Source organism: Arachis hypogaea, chromosome 11 (genome assembly GCF_003086295.3).
Source record: "Arachis hypogaea cultivar Tifrunner chromosome 11, arahy.Tifrunner.gnm2.J5K5, whole genome shotgun sequence".
Taxonomy (NCBI): Eukaryota; Viridiplantae; Streptophyta; class Magnoliopsida; order Fabales; family Fabaceae; genus Arachis; species Arachis hypogaea.
This window is the reverse complement of record NC_092046.1, coordinates 21,751,302-21,771,541: the sequence shown is the minus strand read 5'-3', so window position 1 is coordinate 21,771,541 and position 20,240 is coordinate 21,751,302. Positions and strand designations below refer to the sequence as shown.

The window sequence follows — 20,240 nt, the reverse complement described above, 5'->3', positions numbered from 1 at the left end:
TCACCAAAATCACAAGGCACATATGAAAAATAGTACGTGCATGAGGAGCATGCCCTGCTAGCTTAGGCTAGTCAATGATGCGTTGATGCTAGCTGCCTATTCTTACTTACGCTCCTCAATAAGGATCCTTTCGGCTGCGCATGCATGTTCATGTATTCAATTATTCTTAATTTTGGTCCCTTTGGACACATACACACGCAACATACATTTAGCTCCAAAATTATTGACTTGACTATATGCTATCTGTCTCCCATATCATATATAGACTGTGAAATCTGGGATTAAAATATCTAATTCTAAAAATTTTAGAAATTGATTTGGATAATTATTTTAAATTTATTTGAGTAAATAAAATTAATTTTGTATTTATGAAAGACAAAAAACTGTCACTTTTACTTATAAAAGTTTAAAATATTAATAAATTTACACATGAATAAACTTAATTTGAGTATTTGTCATATAAAAATTATTTTTTATTAATACAAAATTAATTTTATTCATTTATAATTAAATTTATCAACATTTTAAAATTTCATAATTAAAAATGATCATTTTCTCCGCAGTATGAATTTTGGGGTTTGTGGATTAATGTGAGAATGACTTGTTTAGCTTAAACCATGCTCCATGATGTTATTTTAATTTGGTAATACCTATACTCTAATAAAATAAAAATAAAAATAAAAAATTAAAGTGATGATATTATTTTGATTTGTGAATACTTATACTCTAACAAAATAAAAAATAAATAAGATCCACATATAGCATGTGAAATTTACTGTCCCACATACTTTTGCTTGTTGTGAAATAGACATACCCAGGCTTTGAATTAGCATTTTTGAATTAGGATTAATGTTCTTTATCTAATAGGCATCCTATCTCAATTTTCAAACCCTAATTTATGTATATAATAATTTATTGGTCAATATAGTAAGAAACAAAAAGATTGAATCAATAGAAAACTTTATGCTATATTTGAATAATGCATCTAAAACAGAAAAATGAAACAAATATTTTCATCTCCCACTATTAAGAAATACAAAAATTTTCTATATTTATTTTACCTGTCTATATTTTTGCCTTTATCTTTGTTTCTTAATCAAGCAAGTTTTTATATCTATTATCTCTACTTTTATCCTAAACACAACTGTAAACCACTCACGGTTTTCCAAACCAAGCAAAACTTCGACCTTTCCACTAACCTTTTAATTTTATTTTATTTTAGAAATGGGGGGATTAATATTTCCTAAATAATCTTATAACCAAATTAATCAAGACAACCTTTTATGGTTAATTTTTTTGAATATTGGATGATATTTGGTGTAATGCGTAATTATAGTGCAACTGTGTGTTTTGCTGTAATATTGGAGGCTAGTAGAAATCGCTCCCCGCAATTTATAGACAGCAGGGAGAAGACAAAAACAAATAGCAGAAAGAAAAAAATGGAGGGGGCGACTAAAAGTATGGTGGAAGAAATTTGATGTATAATGAAGGCGATTTGTAAGGGAGATAACAAAATTTGAGATTTATAGTCACTTAGGCTCAAGTGTTTTTCTAGCCCCCTCCATTTTCTTTTAGCCTCCGATATCACAGAAAAATACAAAGCTGCATCATAATCACGCATTACACCAACTGTAGCCAATATTTAAAAAAAAAGAACCGACCTTTTTTCCCTAGTAATTTTAAGAATTTGAGAAAAGCAGGCAAAGTAAAGTAAACTAACGAATTTGACCCTCAAGGGATATCATATCAGCCAGAATTATTGTTTGGCTGAAAATGTAGCTGTCAAACTTTGAAAATCTCTAATGTTGTTGATGACTATTGCAAACCATCATAGCTACAAGGACTAAATTATGCACTGTAACACATAGCTAACCATAACCAACTCAAAGTGTAAAGCCAAAGAAACAGGACCACCTTAGTAATAACTAAGAAGCAAAGCAACCTCCCTAGTCATTTTCAAATTTGATCCACTATAATGTCTGGTCTATACCTTCTTTTCTCTCTTTAGTGGGATTCCAGAATACAGAATACCCATTTTCTCTTGTTCCCAACGGCAACAACTTTGTAGTCAACCTTGCTCAATTATCACTTTCCATACATAATTACAAACATAGAAGTCCTAAAGTTTCAGAGAGTTAAACAATTTGCTTATATTTTTTTTGAGCTCATCCCTTTTTGAAATATTATTATATATCATGTGGTAAATAAATGGTTTTGACCAATTCACTTTATAGTTTATAGTGACATGCTCAAAACAAGCAATGATTAATTTCCATCACTTTTGCTACAGTGACAGCTAGCTTTTGTCACGGACATGCATCTTCACTCTTCAGTTAAAAAAACAAACATTGCAATAATTTGTAACCACAGATACCAAATTGCTTAAAGTCCAATATATATTCATACATATTGTCAATTAAGCATCAATGACTCAGATCCAATATAATGCTTAGTATGTAGTAAATGAAATTCAAGCAAGCTACGATAAAATCCTCAACATAGAACTAGAGTTGAATTCTCCATTAACATTAACTAGAAGGGTGACAAATATCTTTAATTCTTTATACAAGACCATCAACTTGTTCTAATATATTCACTAAAGAAATTTCACATATTTGATTATCAGTTATCAAGAATAAATGACCATTTGTACCAATGAAAGATGAAAACGCTGACATATGTACCCACATTAAATCGAAACTAAACTTGTACCCACAGAAGATGCCATCCGTGTGACAAAAGTATCCTGTCTTTGGAGGGTTGGAGTGCCACGTAGGGTACTTTTGTCACACGGAGGGCATCTTACGTGGGTACAAGTTTAGTTTCGATCTAGTGTGGGTACATATATCAGTGTTTTCATCTTTTATGGATACAAATGGTCATTTATTCCAGTTATCAATCTTCAATTCTTCAGCAGCAGTTCCTACTCTGCACAAACAGGGGAGATCTAGAATCTTGTCTCTTGATTCTTAATGACAAATATCTTGTATAAACAAGATAGAATTTGCATTCGAGAGATTAACTCAGATAGAATTACAAGTTTACAACTCGTTTTTCCACTCAATATCAGATCCCTATTCCACATTAATCAACAAAGTAGACAGAAGGGAACTTAGTCTCTGCCTCAATAGACTTTTCAAGTAGTTTGCAAGAAATGTATATATATTAAGAACATAAAATAGTTGCATTTTCAATAAAATAACTACCAAATAAATGCAACAGAAAGCTACCATGTTTGAAGCAAAACTACTAAGCTCCTTATTAATGAGGGCTATTAAGAACATCGATAGACACGCGACTAACAGAAGGCAGTCTCATCTGCTGGTCCTTAGCTCTGCTCCTCTTAAACAGCGGCTCCATCGAATGTGAAACCGACGATGCCGCAACGGCCCACAAATCGTTTGAGCTTTCACAACTGAAAGAAGCATCAATGACACCTCCCGGGCTACTCGGGGCAGATTCGCGGTTGCGCTTGCGCTTGTGCATCTGGTGAAGACAGTCAGTAATACCTTCTTCGCAAACTAATGATTTCAGCAAGAGTTTGTAGCACTGGTTCCCTTGTTCCTATTAGATCACCACCAAAAATGTCCCAATTACTCATCAAATCAGCATTCAGCATCATATTTAACACAAATCAATAGATATGTATAAGACAAAAGACAAACCTCACTAATCTTGAGTAGTCCCAGAAGTTCACTAATGTACTTAGTTGCATTAAATGGCTCAATCTCTTTAATAACATGGATCATCGTAGCAGCAGCCAATGTAGATGGAAGATAACTCATAACCCTTGAATCTACATTAATATAAACAAAAGGACAAATCAACCTGAATGGAATGACCCAGATTCGGTTAAAATATGAACACCTAATGACATAAATTAGCATTAAAAAAAAAGGGTCTTGCTCTAGATTCTAGCATACATTGCTTACTTACTTACTTACCGGCAATGACGCCAAGAAGAACCCGCTGGCACCGCCATAGAAATTCCCAATGCAAGCGACTCTTGAGGCCAAGCCTTCTAACAATGTGTTCAAAGAAAGAAATTGGGGTCACCGGATGCATCTTCCATTTGAGAGTAGACAACACAAGAAGCTCCATTCTTTGTATTGTCTTTGCTTCAAACAGAAACCTCGATTCTTCCACCTACTCCAAAAAGAAAATCCCCCTTTTTTTCAGAAGCATAACAACAAACACCTGGTGTGCATTTCAAAAAAAAAAAAATAATAATAAAACAAAAAAAAGAGACAAACACATACTTGGAGGTCTAAGAGGAGGGGCACATGTGTCTCTTCCATCTTTGCAGCAATTGACAAGCACGCAACCGCCGTTAACTGAGTCATCCATGGCTTATCCCTTTGAAACGTGAGGCTCGTGACGAACCTGTCGAAGTAGTTAACGGCGAGAACGGTGGTCAAAGCTGAAAACCCATAGTGCGCACACACGTTAGTGATCCAGCCAACGGGCCCAACTCGAAGCCCATCTAGAAGTCCATCACGGTGGTCGTCGTCGTTACCAGCGGCGGCGTGGGTCTCTCCCTCTTTGGAGATTAAGGAGGCGAGCTCGTCGTGTTCCCAGAACAGGTCGTTGTCATGCAGAACGGGATGAGGAAAAGATTGGAGCTTTGCGGGGCAAAACGACGGTGATTCGTCGTGGTGGTTGTCGTTGAGGTGGAACGACGCGTCGTTTCGGGTGTCGTCAAAGGTGTCGTCGTGTTCTTCTTGGCAGAGGAGGGTGTCGAGAAGGGAGGGAGTTGTGGGAGACATCTTCTTCTTGAGAGAAGATGATGAAGAGAGTTTTCTTCATTGTAGAAGGAAATAGAGAGTGTGAAGAGCCATTTTCATCACTTATTCTGCATACTTTTTTTTTTCTCTCTGTCTCTCTCTCTCTCTCTCTCTCTCGCAGCCAGTGAGAGTGAAGAAGAAGATGAAGAAGAGAGACGAATGCAGTAATGAAACAAAGTGTTTTTATCTGAGAAGTGAGATGCACTTCACGCATGTCCTTTCCTATCCATTTTCCCCAATATTCTTAACAATTTCATATACACAAGTAGAATATAATCATATATGGTTTTGTTAGGTTCCCTTTGATTACAAGTTTACCACTAGAAAGGCAAGATTACAACAGATAAAAATAAATAAAAATATTATATTTAGAGATATTAAGTTAATATATTTTATATTTATTTTGATAAAAAAATAAGTATATTAATAAAAGATATAATTTATATTTTATTTTTTTATTATTTTTATTATATTTTTATAATTTATTCTAGTTTTATCATTAAATAAAATATAAAAACACTAATTTTTGTATTTTTGTCTTTGAGTAAATGGTTAAATTAGTCCTTGAAAAATCATGCGGTCTTTATTTTTGTCCCCAAAAGATTAAATTAATCAAAATTATCCTTAAAAGATTTAAAAGTTAATCACTCCATCTATTTTGTCACTAATGACGTTAAGTATTGCAGAGGTGACATGTTAGCTTAGCTTGTCAGTAGCTAAATGATGTCGTTTCTCCCCCCAAAGTGTATTTGTCACTCACTACACCTCTTCAATTCCTCACATGTATTCATTCCATTCCATTCTTCCTTCTCAGAGCAAAACCTTCCTCTATTTCTCCACAAAGAAGAAATGTTGAATGGCGACGACTTATAGTACGGTCCGACAATGTCATTGTTTTCGACCTAACTACCGGGACTATATTCATTATGCCTGAAATCCCTTTGAATGCAGATTTCAAATCCGTATGAATGTTCTTCTTTTTCGGCATGTTCACCAAGCGCACTCAACCACCAATCGGAACAATTGGAGTGTCTTCAAAATTTCTGGCAATAGTAATAGTCAAATGCCAAATTATAGACATTGCAGAAACAAGAAGTAAACAGTGGCAAAAAACAATGTCTTATTTCATCCAAAGGCCAAGCACAAACAAACAACAACAATATCAACAAAATATAAACAACACTAGACCCTAGCATTCTTTTTTGACCATATTCTTTTCAGGCTCTAAAATCTGCAATTTTGAATCAACAAAGATTAAGGAATTCAGGATAAGAAGAAAAAAATTAAGAAAACATCAAAATTTGATTAAAAGTTAAAATGCATGTATTATTTCACCAAACATAGTAACATGAAACACAAACAAGTGAACAATAGCACAAAAGCAATCACTCTGTGGAATAAAATTCGATCAGTGTTCAAATATAACTAAATCATTCTTCTTCTTTTTTCACTGTTTTTGGGGTTAACAACACCGCTCTTGAGCTTTTTTAAGTTAGTAGCTTGTACTTCTCTTCTCTAATGCATTTCATCGAGCAACTTGTCTTCAACAGAAGTGTTACACTTTCCCTTCACTGAACCCTCTGGGTTTGTGCTTCAACCACTTCCTCATCTTCTCAAATGGCATCATTCCCTTTTCATCCCCCCTTCTTTGTCTTCTTCATCGTCGTCTTGTCGTAGTAATTGAAATTATTGTCACAGCGAAGAGCTCGAACCATTGCTGCCGTGTGACTGCGACAGTTGCCAAGCCTCACCGAAAAAGATGCACGCACTACAAGAAATCACTGAGTACCGTCGGGTTCATTAAATAAATCTATCGATAAAAAGATTACCACCGGATTTACCGTCATCCTTGGGTTGACGGTATAAACATTGCCGAAAACAGCTTACCGGTGGAGTTACTGTCGGTCTTTTTCAATGGTTTGTCGAGTTTGTGTTGATGGTTACCGCCGACGGTAACGTTGGCGCCATTTAACGTGTTTAGGCGCTAAAGTTACCGTTGGATATCGCTGACGTTAAATCTGACAGTAATGTCAAATTTATAAAGCCTAAATTTTTTTGGCACAATTAACGCACAATTAGGAGACTCTTGTTAACACAATTGTTAGCAGAAATTTAACGTCGCCAGAAATCAAGAAATAATTTTATTAAAATATGAATAGTCTTAATAAAATAAAATATCACAAATGTAGAATACAATGAAGTAAAGACAAAGAAACATGCGTAAAACCCCAAATCCTCGTCGTCGTCGGCGTCGTGGTCCCTCTACTGAGGCGGTGGAGGAGGTGCTACCGTCGGTGCCCCATTAGCAGCATTGCCGCTGCCTCCAGCATGCATCTGCTAGTTGTACTCCTCCATCTGTTGTCGCAATCGATTGAGCTGCTTTAGCTTCTCCGTCAGGTCGGAGCTGACAGCAACACGTGCAAGAATCTCTCGATACCTCTGCTCAGATTGCTCCGCCTACTGGTGAAGCTCCTGTGTTAGCTTCTGCACCTCCTCCTCAGGTTGACAACTTCCTGAGGATCAGCAGGGCTGGTGGCAGAGGCAGACGCAGAAGAAGCCACCAATGCAGAGGAGCGGAGGCCACTAGCGAAGAATGACCCCAACCCGAAGTGGCAATTCTTGTGGGTTTAGAGGCAGTCTCACGCCAAATCCTATTAGAATCCACCACCAAGGTCTCGGAGCTGGCTTCATCGGCCCCACTAGACAGTTGAGGTTGCTGGGTTGCGGCCTCCAACCTCTGTGTGTACTCCTCCTGCATCACACACATTAGTAGTGATTAGGATAATAGTTAAATAATTGACTTGAAACTAAATAAAGTTGAAACTTAGGATTAATTTAAACTCACATAATTGGCCGCAGACCGCTCGTCGGCAAATCTCTCCTTGTTTGCCTTCAAAGTATGGGTATACTTGAAGGTCTCCGCCAATGTCTCCTCATGCTCCAGCGACTTAGACTACAAATTAATATATAAACCAACCAATAAAATAAACGAACAAATTAATGAATGACATACAATATAAGCATGAACCAAAATCTTAATTGTATTTTCGAAAACATAATTATAATTTTTTTTATTTCACTGAAAATGTTATGAAAATTTTGGCAGAGTCTCTCCTAAAATTCGGATTTAGCCACCATTAAAAGGTTCTATCCAACATTTCCTAGCAATCTCAGATCCTAATCTAACATATTCTAACCTATCCTAACCACCTAAATCCACTAAAACAATGACATTAAACTAACATTTACTCTACTATCTAATTAGTTAAATTGATAATAAAAAAGGAAGTAAAAAAACTAATTCAAGTAACCACTAAAATAGTAAACAATGCCAAAATTCTTACTAGTCTGGTCTTCGTCTTTATGAAGTTCACTGACCCACCCGTATACCTGGACGACCTGGGTGAAGTCCTGTTAGCGATGTTCGTCAGGGGGCGACGTTTGAACTCCTCGTTATCTCTAAAATAATCCTCCAAGTCATGTTTGATGTTTGGACGGATCCACCTCGTCAGGTGGTCCTTCTCCTAATGAAGGTCGCTCATCATCTGCTGAAACTGCTTAGCGGCGTGGTGGTCATAGGTCTTCCTAATTATGACATTGTGTTTTACATCCCATATGAATTTTAACTGCACAAAATGATTTACCAAGATTAGTTAGTAGGAATGAAATACAGTTCCTATATAGTTAAGTAATTCAAACAAAATTGGGTTCTTACCGCCCATTTCTGAAAGCACCGCTCTCTCACATCATCTGGGATCTGCGTGTAGGTCAGTCACGGGTGGTCGTACATGGACTTAATGACCTCGGTAATCTCCTGTGTGCACGCATTGGGGTTGGTGCAAACCTGTTAGAGAAAACACCTCACATTAACAAAAAATATAAGATAAACAAATTTAAGATAAACAAACTTGTCATAAACAAACTTAAGCTAAACAAACTTAATATTAAAAAATTAAACTCACGACTGCATACCATCGGGCCAAGTCCTTAGCCGAATGATGGTCGATGGTGCAGGGGCATCCTGCTCAGGGGCATTGGAATCACCCCCCGCGGGCTTTGTTGTCGCTGCATCTGCAGGGGGCCTAGCAGTAGGAGGCACCCAATTTGGGTTTGGGACCATAATGAATTGCTGGTCCGATGGACCCACCTATGACATCACAGGGGTCGACGGGGTAGCGGGGATAGAGGGCGATGACTGGGCAGCCCTGGGGGATTCGGCGGAAGTCCGCTCTCTACCACGACCATATGATGACCCACTCGATCTACCTTTATTACCTGTCGTCATGTCTATACAGCGAACATATTAGTAACATATTAATACCATAACAAACACCAATAAATAATAACATAAGAAGAAACTCAAGAAATAACAAATAATTCTAAAAGTGTTTTAGTTTAGTAAATTTAAAAAAAAAAAATTACGTAGTATTTTAGTTTCAAAATAATTACATTAGAATGAATAAGTGTTTTCGTTATTTTATCATAAGAATAATAAGAATGTTAAAACAAGCATTAATTTCAAGAAATTGACCAAAATTTACAAAAAAAAAAAGCTCTTTGAGGCATATGGACAACACATGGCATGCGCAAACACAAACATGCACAATCAATACATGCAAGAAGTAATTGATGACCAAATTTAGATTAACGCCATTCAATCTAACTCTCAACAATTTTTTAACAAAACAAGCATGCTTTCAACATTAGGTTACCAAGAACGACAAAAATTCAGCAGCACACCAACTAGCTAACAAACATTCATCATTCCAAACTCAAATGAAACGGGCATAATACCCTAGCATATTCAATACAATTCCAACAAAAACCTTTCGGCAAAATCAACAACGAACTAGTGAATCACAACACCATCAATCAATTGTCAAAACAATCAAGCATGATGCAGACAAGTCTAGCATCAACTTTTCAGCAAAAATAACCTTAACGCTGGGAGTTCACAATTATCCAAACAATCAAAACAGTTCCAACAATCAAACAGGTAAGAGTTAAACATCATCCAAACAATTCTAGCATCACAATTTATCAAAATCAGAAACAATTCTAGCATCACAATTCATCAAAATCAGTTGTGAAACAGTGAATTTTTGCACAATCAAACAATTTTCAACCAATCTTAGCAGCAATTTTCAGCAATTCAATCAACAACTCAGAAAAATTCTAAACACTTTTAGCTAAAATCAGAATCCATTAAACTAAACTAACCTATCCTAACCACCTAAAATCCACTAAACAACAAATTAATCTAACTAATTAACTACTAAAATCAAACTAACTAAATAAAATTAAACTTAACTAAATAGAAATTAGAAGGGGAAGGGGGTGCTCAAGCGTTGTGATATCGTTGGAGCTAGTGTGGCAAACGGTTGGTTGAAGTGACGCAATACTCGTTTGTCTTCCAGTTGCTGGGTTTAGACTTCAGAGTAGAACAAAGAACATGGGGTTTTTTTTTACTAAGAGGTAAGGGAGGTGTGGTTGAAGTGTGAGTAATTGACCCTTTGTCTTCGTTGCTAGTCCATACACGCCGTTTCATGAATCAACTCTCTTAGCTTAAAACGTCGTCGTTTTATATGGTGAAATATGATTTAACGTGATAGCTAAGCTTCACTAACGGCGTTAGTGAGAGTAGTGACAGAAGGACTATCATGACTAATTTAAAATCTTTCAGGGATGAAATTGATTAAAAAACTCTTTCGAGGACCAAAATAGAGATGGCATGATCTTTCAGGGGCTAATTTGATAATTTACTCTTCTGTCTTTTGTGTCTTGTTCTTAGTGTCTTGTCTTCTCCGAATCAAACGCATCCTTAGAGAACAGTATTTAAAAGTGTGAACTAGAAATATATTATTAAATTTTTAAATTAAAAATATTGAATTAATAGCTAAAATTATTGTTTAAAAATAATAAATTTTGTTGACTTTTATTTTTTTTCTTTTTGTATATCAATAGTTGGAATTTGGAATTTTGAATCCTTTCTTTAATTAAAATTTTTTGTAACACATAATTCATTTTTTGTATAAAAACTTTTTATATCAGTAATCTATGAAAATTAAATTTTTAATAACAATAATAGTAAAATTTATCATCATAAAAAAATAATTTTATTATATTTTTTTATATAAGATTTATATGTTAGTAACTCAATATATATATTCAAAATTTTCACTTATATGTATGTTGTATTTGAAAACGTTAATAAAATTAAAATCTTAAGAAAGAGAGAAGAGGCTACTCATAAGAAAGTTTTTGTTTAATTTTTTATTCTTATAAAGTACTTTTTTTAGTTCTGGTTCATATTATTTTTTTCTTAAAATAAATTTCTAGATTTTTAATTTTAAAATTCAAATTTTAAAAGTGTAATTTTTTTAAAGACAATAGTGATATTTTATTCAATAGAAAAATAAATACATTGCCTAAAATTTAGAATAAGAAATAGAAAAAAAAGGAGATTTTCAGATATTCACGAATCAGTAAAATTTTAAGAAGAAAATAACATAGAGAAGAAAATAAGAAAAGAAATCTTAGGGCATTATGCAGAAGGAAAAATAGATAGTTTCTGGTTCAACTTAAGCGATGTTGCTAGCACTTTCTCCGGAAACTCTTGGATATGCTTGAAGACTCGCCGACATCTCTCCTTCCAGATATTTCAAGTTATAATTAAAATCAGTCGAGCTCTATGAGGGCTTGTTTCCTGAAGTCCAGCTTGTAATACTGAATCACTCAACTAATCGAAGAACAAGGAACATCTAGGGTTTGGGATAAGGTAAGCCAAATAACTTGTTTTCCACACTAGATTAGCATTTTCATAGAAAAATTGACAGCGCATGAGTGATTCTGGTACTGAATTGCAGATTAGGCAAGTTGCTGGAGTGGATGGAAAGTGCTAGTGGATGAGAAGCAGAACAAGAAGCTTACCATGGAGAATTTTTCACGCAAAGAGCAAAATCTTGTGAGGGATTTTCAGCTTCCATAAATGGCTTCAAACTAGCCTTTATTGCATGAAGTTTGGATTGAATTTAATGAAAATACGGTAAAATTAGTGAGCAATCCTATATCCAAGTGTAATATCATATATTTTTGCTCTGTTCATCACCCATTGAATTCTATCTTCACCTTCTCCCGGGGTTATGGAGAGAATTTACTAAGCAATTTCTGGAGGAAAAAGATCTGAGATTCATGCTTGGTTCCACTATTTATTTAACAAAAATAGGTCTTTCACCCAAAACAGATGGTAACTATTTGATAGCAGTGTCGCAGATGGTGGAACAGTCAAAGGGTAAGGAGGAGGGAGCCATGGTTCACGGAATATTTAGATATCACCAGAATTTACTTTCCAACTGATGCCTTTCTTTATAATTCGCCTCCCATCAATAATACTTTGCCAACCACAAGAAAGTAAGGTTCCTACTTCTACTATAAGGATAGAATTAAATATGAAATATGAGTAAACTGCCATTTCTATCCATGAAAGTTCTAGACGATGACAAATCTATCCACGAAATAATGAAATTGAAGTGTACCCATGAAAGATGGGTTTAGTACGACAAAACTATCCAAATCATAAAAAACTACCCAAAAATTCCAAATTACCCTTTTCTCTTTCTCTCTCTCTCTCTCTCTCTCTCTCTCTCTCTCTCTCTCTCTCTCTCTCTCTCTCTCTCTCTCTCTCTCTCTCTCTCTCTCTCTCTCTCTCCCCATATTTCACATCCAACTCACCATCACCACCATCACTTACAGTTGCAACAACACTAGATTGAGTGCCACATTCCTTTCATGATCCACCTTCGTTGGTTTATCACCACCATCAGTTTTAGAATCAGAAGTAACACCCTTCCCATCACTTTCTATCTTCAAATCCTTCTTCCCATGACTAATATTCTCAACAGCATTGTCGTCATCATCGTGAAAGTCCCAGCTCAAATTATAACACCCTAACTTTTAAATTCTTATACTCGAGTTATAAGTCAATGATAATAAGGTGGTACAACTCAAGGTGGAGTTGTAATACATATATATTTAGAAAGAGTAATTAAACGAGAAGCTTAAAAAGGGATTAAAGAAAATCGCGAGCGCGAACATACACGTATCAAAAAGTAATGCATTCGCAAAAGCAGGGTAAAATAAAACTTTAAAGGTAGAATAGATTAAAGGCAAAATATATATAATTATGTATAATAGCCACTAGTCATGACTTGCGAAGTTTAGGTGGCTAGGGTTACAATAATAAAAACAGTTGATAACCATCCTATCTCTCACAAAAGTACATCAGAGCCTCTAAAGGCAAGATTCAAAAGAAATATCTACATATACATCATCAATGTTTTCCAAAATAAAAGGGAGAAGTCTAAACAAAATACAAAACGAAATTCAGAATAAGCTTCACGGTCTTCCAGACGAACTCTAGCTTACTGCAGAGCATCAGGATCTGCATTTGAAAAACAAGGAATATATACGGAATGAGAACCTTAACCCATGGATTTCAGTACAGTAAAAATACCAAGTAAATACAATATAAGGCAACAGAAAACTCACTAAGCAATCTTAAACTCAACACATCATTATTTCCATCCTAGGTTCTCACTAATCCATAATTAGGAAACTATCCTAGGGGATTCTACTCTAATTCACTTTCCTCTTTATTGCCACACCTTTCCAACTTTGACCGGAACAGCCCTCAGATATTTCAAACTCAGTGATCCTATGTCAACACATCAAATCTCCACTCGTAGCAAGTGGAATCACTCCACTGCATCTACCTAGAGAGCTTAATTCATCTCATCAAAAGCAGCCCTCAGCGTCACCATAGCTAGCATAAGAAACCTCTAAGATATACAAACGCAAGCAAAACAGGCAAATAAAACATAAGTATAATCAAGTAAAGCAATTAGCACAAAATCATTTAATATGCACAAATTAACAAGCCAAAAGTATAGCAAACCTAAACAAAGTAATCAAGTACAAATGATGCATGTCTGCCCTATGGCTAATGTGCTCATCTGTCGGTCATACAGCCAGAACCTAACACATCCAGTAGCTAACCCGGATATCGTCTCTCAACACGAAGGGAATCTTCAACCTTCCAGGAGGGAATCCTCAACTTCCCATTTAGAGAGAGACTGTGATGTAACGATAGGGAATCCTCAACCTCACTCGTTCATACCACAACCATAAATTGAATCGAAGAGAATTTTCAACCTTTTCTATTTAATTTCCTAATGTAACAAGAGAGAGAATCCTCAACCCCGCTTGCCCATCGCAATAAGAGAGGGAATCCTCAACCTCATTTTGTCTATCACAGCAAGAGAGAGAATCCTCAATATCAACTTTCCTATACGTGAGCGAGACAAAGTCACCGTCCTCACCATATCAATCCAAATCTCAATTCAATCAGACATAATCAAACATACCCAAAAATTGAATTAATAATACATAATTGAATCGAAGGAAATCCTCAACCTTCTATCCAACTCCCTAGTGCGACAAGAGAAAGAATCCTTAACCTCCCCAATTTGTCATCAATTTACCAAACTCTGGCTCCCTACTCCCCATCATTCATTATTAAACTCGTTCTCAATCTTATTTTATTTCATTCATAGTCATAGTCAGAATCAATTACCGCCATCTCTTATTATCATAATCATTCCCATCTTCCTCAATCAAATCAATCATCATCTTTCTCCATCATCATAATCATCCTCATCATCCTCAATCAAAATCAACCATCATCTTTTCTCATTATCATAACCATTGTCACCATACTTAATCATAATCAATCATCCTCATTTCTCATTACATTTAATCCATCTTTCTTCAATTCACTAACTCAACTCATACATTCTCATTCTTAACTCCTCTACTCTCTATTATACCGGCTTTTGACTCATAACAGGACTTGCAGAGGTTTAGAAGGCTAAGAATGGTTAGAAACATAAAAATATATTTACTGCAAAATAGGGTGGTCATGCGTACACATGTCTTTTACGTACGCATAAGTCTAACTTTTGGCAGTGTCACATACGCGGACCACAGTCGCGTACGTGAGTACCTGGACAGAAGCATTGGCTCGGATACACGCGAACCCAAAATTTTCCAAAGTCGCATATGCATGCCGTGTCTGCGTATGCATGCATATCAGTATCTAGAAAAAGCTGATATGCTGCAAAAATGCAGTTTTTTACCAAAACTTTGAAGCGTATAATTTTTTTTGTTAAAATTAATTTTCAATCATTCTTTAACCGTTAGAAATATTATTGAATAAATTTTCATAAAAATCTAATTTCATTGAATTTTCAACTCCAAGGGTCGAGCTATAGCCCGCCGAAGTTGGCTAAAATCTGTTTTTGCCAAAACTTAGGCTTTTACCAAATTTGCATTTTCTCCAAAATCAAACCATTTGAACTCAAGCCAACACATCCAAAATAGTTTTTTTTTTTTTTAAAAAAATATATTTTACACAAAATCAAACCTCTATTCCACCTATACCACCAACATTCCTCAAATTCCCAAAATTCTTCATCATCCAAAATCAAGTTTCAAGCCTAAATTTAGAACCAAGTTATTTCATATCAATCTCACAAATACACATATCCAATTGCTCATCAACGTCATAAAACTCTCATCCTCAATATGACGCTAATATATACCAAGCCCCATCAATACACCACTCTTCTCAAATCACAATATGTACATATTTTATACCAATCCATCATTACATACATTTACAATCAAACTAAAATAAATCATCCAACTCATAATCTTTATTCCTAACAAATTTTAACATAGTACACCAATACTTACCTCAACTTACCTTTCACAGCCTCCAACCCAAAATTCACGGCCTCTGGCCCAACATTCATCGATTTCTCAATTCATAAATCATAAACAATTATTCTACCAATAAATTTCACATACTCCATCATATTACAATTTCAATCACCAAACTAAGTCAAATTCATCAACCTATCAAGTAAACATATCAATTCCATCCAATCATACAATTTAATTCTAATCTTAGGGGTATCTAACCTAGGACTTCATGTCACATAAAAATGGTATTTAAATAAAACTTAAACCATACATTAATGACAGCAGTTCCAAACCCTTGAGTCCTTTCACAGGCAATTCCAACATTCACCGAAATCTCGCCACTTGATCCACAACTCAACCCCGCACCGACCAACACAACAATTTCACTATTCACAACAAAAGTCCACAATTTCTCAACCTAAAGTTCATAAGATTGGACAATTGAAAGGGGATAATGCTTTCTTACCTTAACCTACTGAGATTGATGATGGAACTCACCAATAGCTCATATTAAAGCACTCTTGAATAACCAAAATCACAAAATTTTCTCAAAATCCAAATCAAAACACGAATTGAAAGGAGAAAATAAAATTGGGTGAAAAATTTCGAGGTACTCGTCCAATACCTAGTTAAAATCGAAGAGAATGAGGAGAGTGACGTGTGAGTGCAAATGGTTCGTCAATCGAAACTTCGAAAAGGAAGTTATGGAGGATTGAAGACCAAGGAGGTTAGGGTTTTGTTTTTTCTTTCTCTCTTCTCATATCAGCTGTGTCTCTTTCTTCTCAAAAGGGAAAAATGGTTGGTTTGTGCTGAAATGGGGCTCATATAGTGTGGGCTTGGGCTCACTTGGGCTCAGTTCACTCAATTTAGCCCGTTGGCCTAACTTTGAGTCAAAACTTTTAAAATTAGTGTTTTAATTTGTATTCTAATTATTTTTACTTTTCTAAATTATAATTTTTAGTTTCTTAACTCTCTTCACCCATAATTAGTTGTCTCACTCATAGTGCCGGACAGACTTAAGCCGGTATTATCGGTTAATTTACCAATACGCGTTTTTAGGCATTTTCCCGAAATACATTACATGTTCCCACTCGGAAAAATTCTCTGAATTCAAATATCATCGTTAAATTTATAAATTATGAATTCTAGATTCTCCAAATCCTTTGGCCCATATTTAATTAATTACTTATTTTAATTACCATTTAATCAGGGTTTTACACAAATCCTAATCTTCCTCTACGTCAATTGTGTGCTTCACCAGCTTCACCCTTGCCTCTTCAGCACCACCATTCTCCTCCATTAAGTTTTCAATATCCTTACCTTTATCCCTCAAGACAAACCTTAATTTTTGCTCCTCATAATTTTTCGAATCCTCAGGATCCTCCACATAGGTATTCCTGTCACTCCGAATAACACGTACCAGCACATCAAACCTACTATAATGTTTCAAATCAAAATTAATGTTGTTACTAATCAATTGATTCCTAGCATGATTGTTGTTATCAAAACTTGAGGAATCAAAATTAGGGGCAAGGAGAGAGTCCTTACCGTGAAAGATGATCTTAGCCATGGATTTTCATAGAGTGAAGCTGATGTCGTCTATGGTCTGGTCGACGGTCTCGAGCGACTCCTGCGCCACGGTGGTGCCAACGTCAAGGGAGGATGAGAGATCCTTGACAGCATGTGATGTTGCCTCATAGATCACCGTAATCTCCATCCTAGAATGATGGTAGTAGTGATGGAAAGAAGGGTAATTTGAAATTTTTGGGTAGTTTTTTAGGGTTTGGATAGTTTTATCGTACGGAACTGATCTTTTATGGGTATAACTTCAATTTTATTATTTCGTGGGTAGATTTGTCAACGTCTAAAATTTTTGTGGGTAGAAATGATAGTTTACTCTCTGAAGTATTTACCTTTAAGAATTCTAGAAAGAAGAGAGTTAGGTTGAGTCACGATTTTTCAACACTATTTACCCAAAAGAGTCAGGTTTTGAACCTTGAGATATTTGAAACCAAGTTTGCCTTCTTTCTTAAGCCTAGTCATCTTATCCCAACTAATCCCCACCATTTTCCTTTTGGAACCTTGCTACCCCCATCAAAATTGGGTTAAAATACTATGAAATTTCATTTAGCAAGTTGTCCGGAAGTTTAAAACATGACAATATGTAGATTGGTATAGTTTTACCAACTGCTCAGAGTAATACATGTCTTCCTCCATTAGATAACAAGCACATTTTTCATCTTTGTGTCTTTTTAAGAACCTTATATTTGCTTGTGTTGATGGTGGATTTCTTAGAGCGATTGATCGACAAGGAAATGTAGGATCAAATATTTATCTTATGCACCTATATGAGAAATATTCAGCTGGGCTTTTAGGGAGGTTCTAATCGGTCTTGGAGTGTTATTACTAAAAAACAGGACCAATTTATTAAGATTAACTCTTTGTCCACTGAAACTCTCATAAGAGTCCAAAATTCTAGAATAGAGGCACAACTATCTTTTGAAACTTTACCGAAGAAAATGAAATCATCAGCAAATAGTAAGTGATTTTTATAGTTGGACATTTTCTATGTATCCTAATTCTCTGAATGAGACTATTTTGCTTTGCTTTGTATAGTAAAAAAAAAAGTCTTTCTACACATAATAAGAAAAGAAAAGGGGATAGAGGGTCAACTTGACAGATGCTTTTATTTTGTTTAAAAAACTATAGGGTTGACATTTCAGATCAACAGATTAAGAAATGGTTGTCATCAATTCCCGAATCCAATCAATAAATATTGATTCAAATCCCAACTTCTCCATAATAAATCATAAAAAATGCCACTCTACTCTGTCGTAGGCTTTACTCATATCAAGCTTGAGTGTTATTTTGTATTCCAAGCTTTGCTTCTTTTGTTTAAGATAGTGCATACATTCATGTGCTATAAAAGTGTTACTAGAAATAAGTCTACCTTTTAAGAATGCACTCTGAGTAGGACTAATTACCTTATTCATACATCCTAAGAGTTTGTAGACCAGCACCTTTGAAATAATTTTATAGACAACAGATGACAAATTGATGGGCTTTACGTGAGTCATATCACTCGCATCTGGGACCTTTAATTTGGCACTAGGTAGATATTGGTTTAATTAAAATTTTTTAAAATTCTACCTTCAGGAAAGAAACTTCTTATAATCCGGAACACGTCTTCTCCTACTATATCCAGTAGAATTGGAAGAATTTAGCCATTATACTGTCCTTCTCCAATGCACTCTAAGGACTGATACTAAAAATAGCTCTTTTTACTTTATCCATAGAAACAAGTCTTCTGAGCCTATAGTTCATGTTAGCTGTAATTTTAAGTTTTGTAAAAAAAAAAAATCTAGAATCTACCTAATTGAAAGATGTGAAAATACTCTTAAAGTAGTTCTCAATCATCCTAACAATATCAGTATTAGTGGTTGTCATATCCCTATTATTCTTTGATAAATGCCATATCTTATTTCTTTTGGTTCTATGAATCATTGTCTTTGTATGTGTTTTACATATTGTACATCATAGGCATAAATTGTTGGTCTGAATAAGGTTTAATATTTTTATTCAAAACTTTCAGGATTTTTACGATTTATTTAAATATTGGGAGGATAAAATTATTGAGATATTCGATTTAGGATAATCTGATAATTTTGCTTCCCAAATATTTTATATAAATAAATTACTTAAGAACTCATTATATATAAAGTCTTCCGTTAAATTAACGGATGGCACCGATAGTTGTTACATGTTACATGCATGCTTATTAAATATTAGAGTAAATCTATGATGCACGGACACATGGACACGGGACACGATACGATACGGGACACGTTGATACGTGAATTTTAAAATTTTATAAGATATGGTGATATGCATACATATAAAATATAAAGTATTTTTTAGATAAATCGTAATGATATTTTGATATGTTATTGATATTAAAATATAAATTAATTTTCGAATTATTTTTAATGTCTTATTTTAATTGTATCAAGTATTTAAAATATTTTTTGTTTTAATAAATAATAATATATACTATATCTAAATTCATTTCAATAATATATGTTAAGAATAAGATTAGACACACTGACACGTGATGATATTTAGGTGTGTCCAAGTGTGTTCGGAGAAGAATTTTTTATTTTTTTATTAAGAGATGGTTGGACACAGCAGACACCCGTGTCAAACGAGTGTCGGTAAGTTTCGTGTCCAAAATATGTCCGACACGTGGACACGGCAACTCAACGAAGTGTCCGTGCTTCATAGATAAACTATTAAAATGATCTTTAAAAATTTATATAACTAATAAAAATAATCTTAAAAAACTATGAATAAAAAATAAATTTAAAAATATGACAAAAATAATTAAATATAAAATATATATTTTAAAAAAATTAAAAATAATATTTTAGTGTGTTTTTTTTAAACATTATTAAAAAAATAAAATATTTTTATCTTTAAAATTTGTTAATTTTAAACCAAGTAAATATTTCTTATAGTTTTTGTGAGTGAGTGAAATGTTTTTAAAAAAATTAAGAAAATCTTAGAAATCGAATTTTGTTCTAATTTTTTGTATGTGTTTTTTAAATAATTATTTAAATATTTTATAAAATTTTAAAT

The 20,240-nt window shown here is 34.5% G+C and overlaps 1 protein-coding gene across 1 annotated transcript; it reads right to left on the bottom strand.

Annotated features, from left to right (window-relative positions):
- Positions 1-2,969: 2,969 nt before the first annotated feature.
- Positions 2,970-5,077, bottom strand: LOC112720527 (cyclin-D3-3). Its single transcript, XM_025771490.3, has 4 exons — positions 4,260-5,077; positions 3,945-4,146; positions 3,666-3,796; positions 2,970-3,564 (listed from the first exon to the last, which is right to left on the bottom strand). Exons 1-4 carry the CDS (start codon positions 4,764-4,766, stop codon positions 3,262-3,264), a joined length of 1,143 nt encoding a protein of 380 aa, XP_025627275.1. The 5' UTR covers positions 4,767-5,077; the 3' UTR covers positions 2,970-3,261.
- Positions 5,078-20,240: the final 15,163 nt, after the last annotated feature.

Bases quoted from the DNA above. Each gene is read 5' to 3' on its own strand.
- LOC112720527 (XM_025771490.3), bottom strand. From the start codon at position 4,766: ATGTCTCCCACAACTCCCTCCCTTCTCGACACCCTCCTCTGCCAAGAA. The intron at 3,797-3,944 runs GTAAGTAAGTAA...ATATTAATGTAG, and splicing joins TCTTCTTGGCGTCATTGCCG to ATTCAAGGGTTATGAGTTAT. The intron at 3,565-3,665 runs GTTTGTCTTTTG...GTGATCTAATAG, and splicing joins GACTACTCAAGATTAGTGAG to GAACAAGGGAACCAGTGCTA.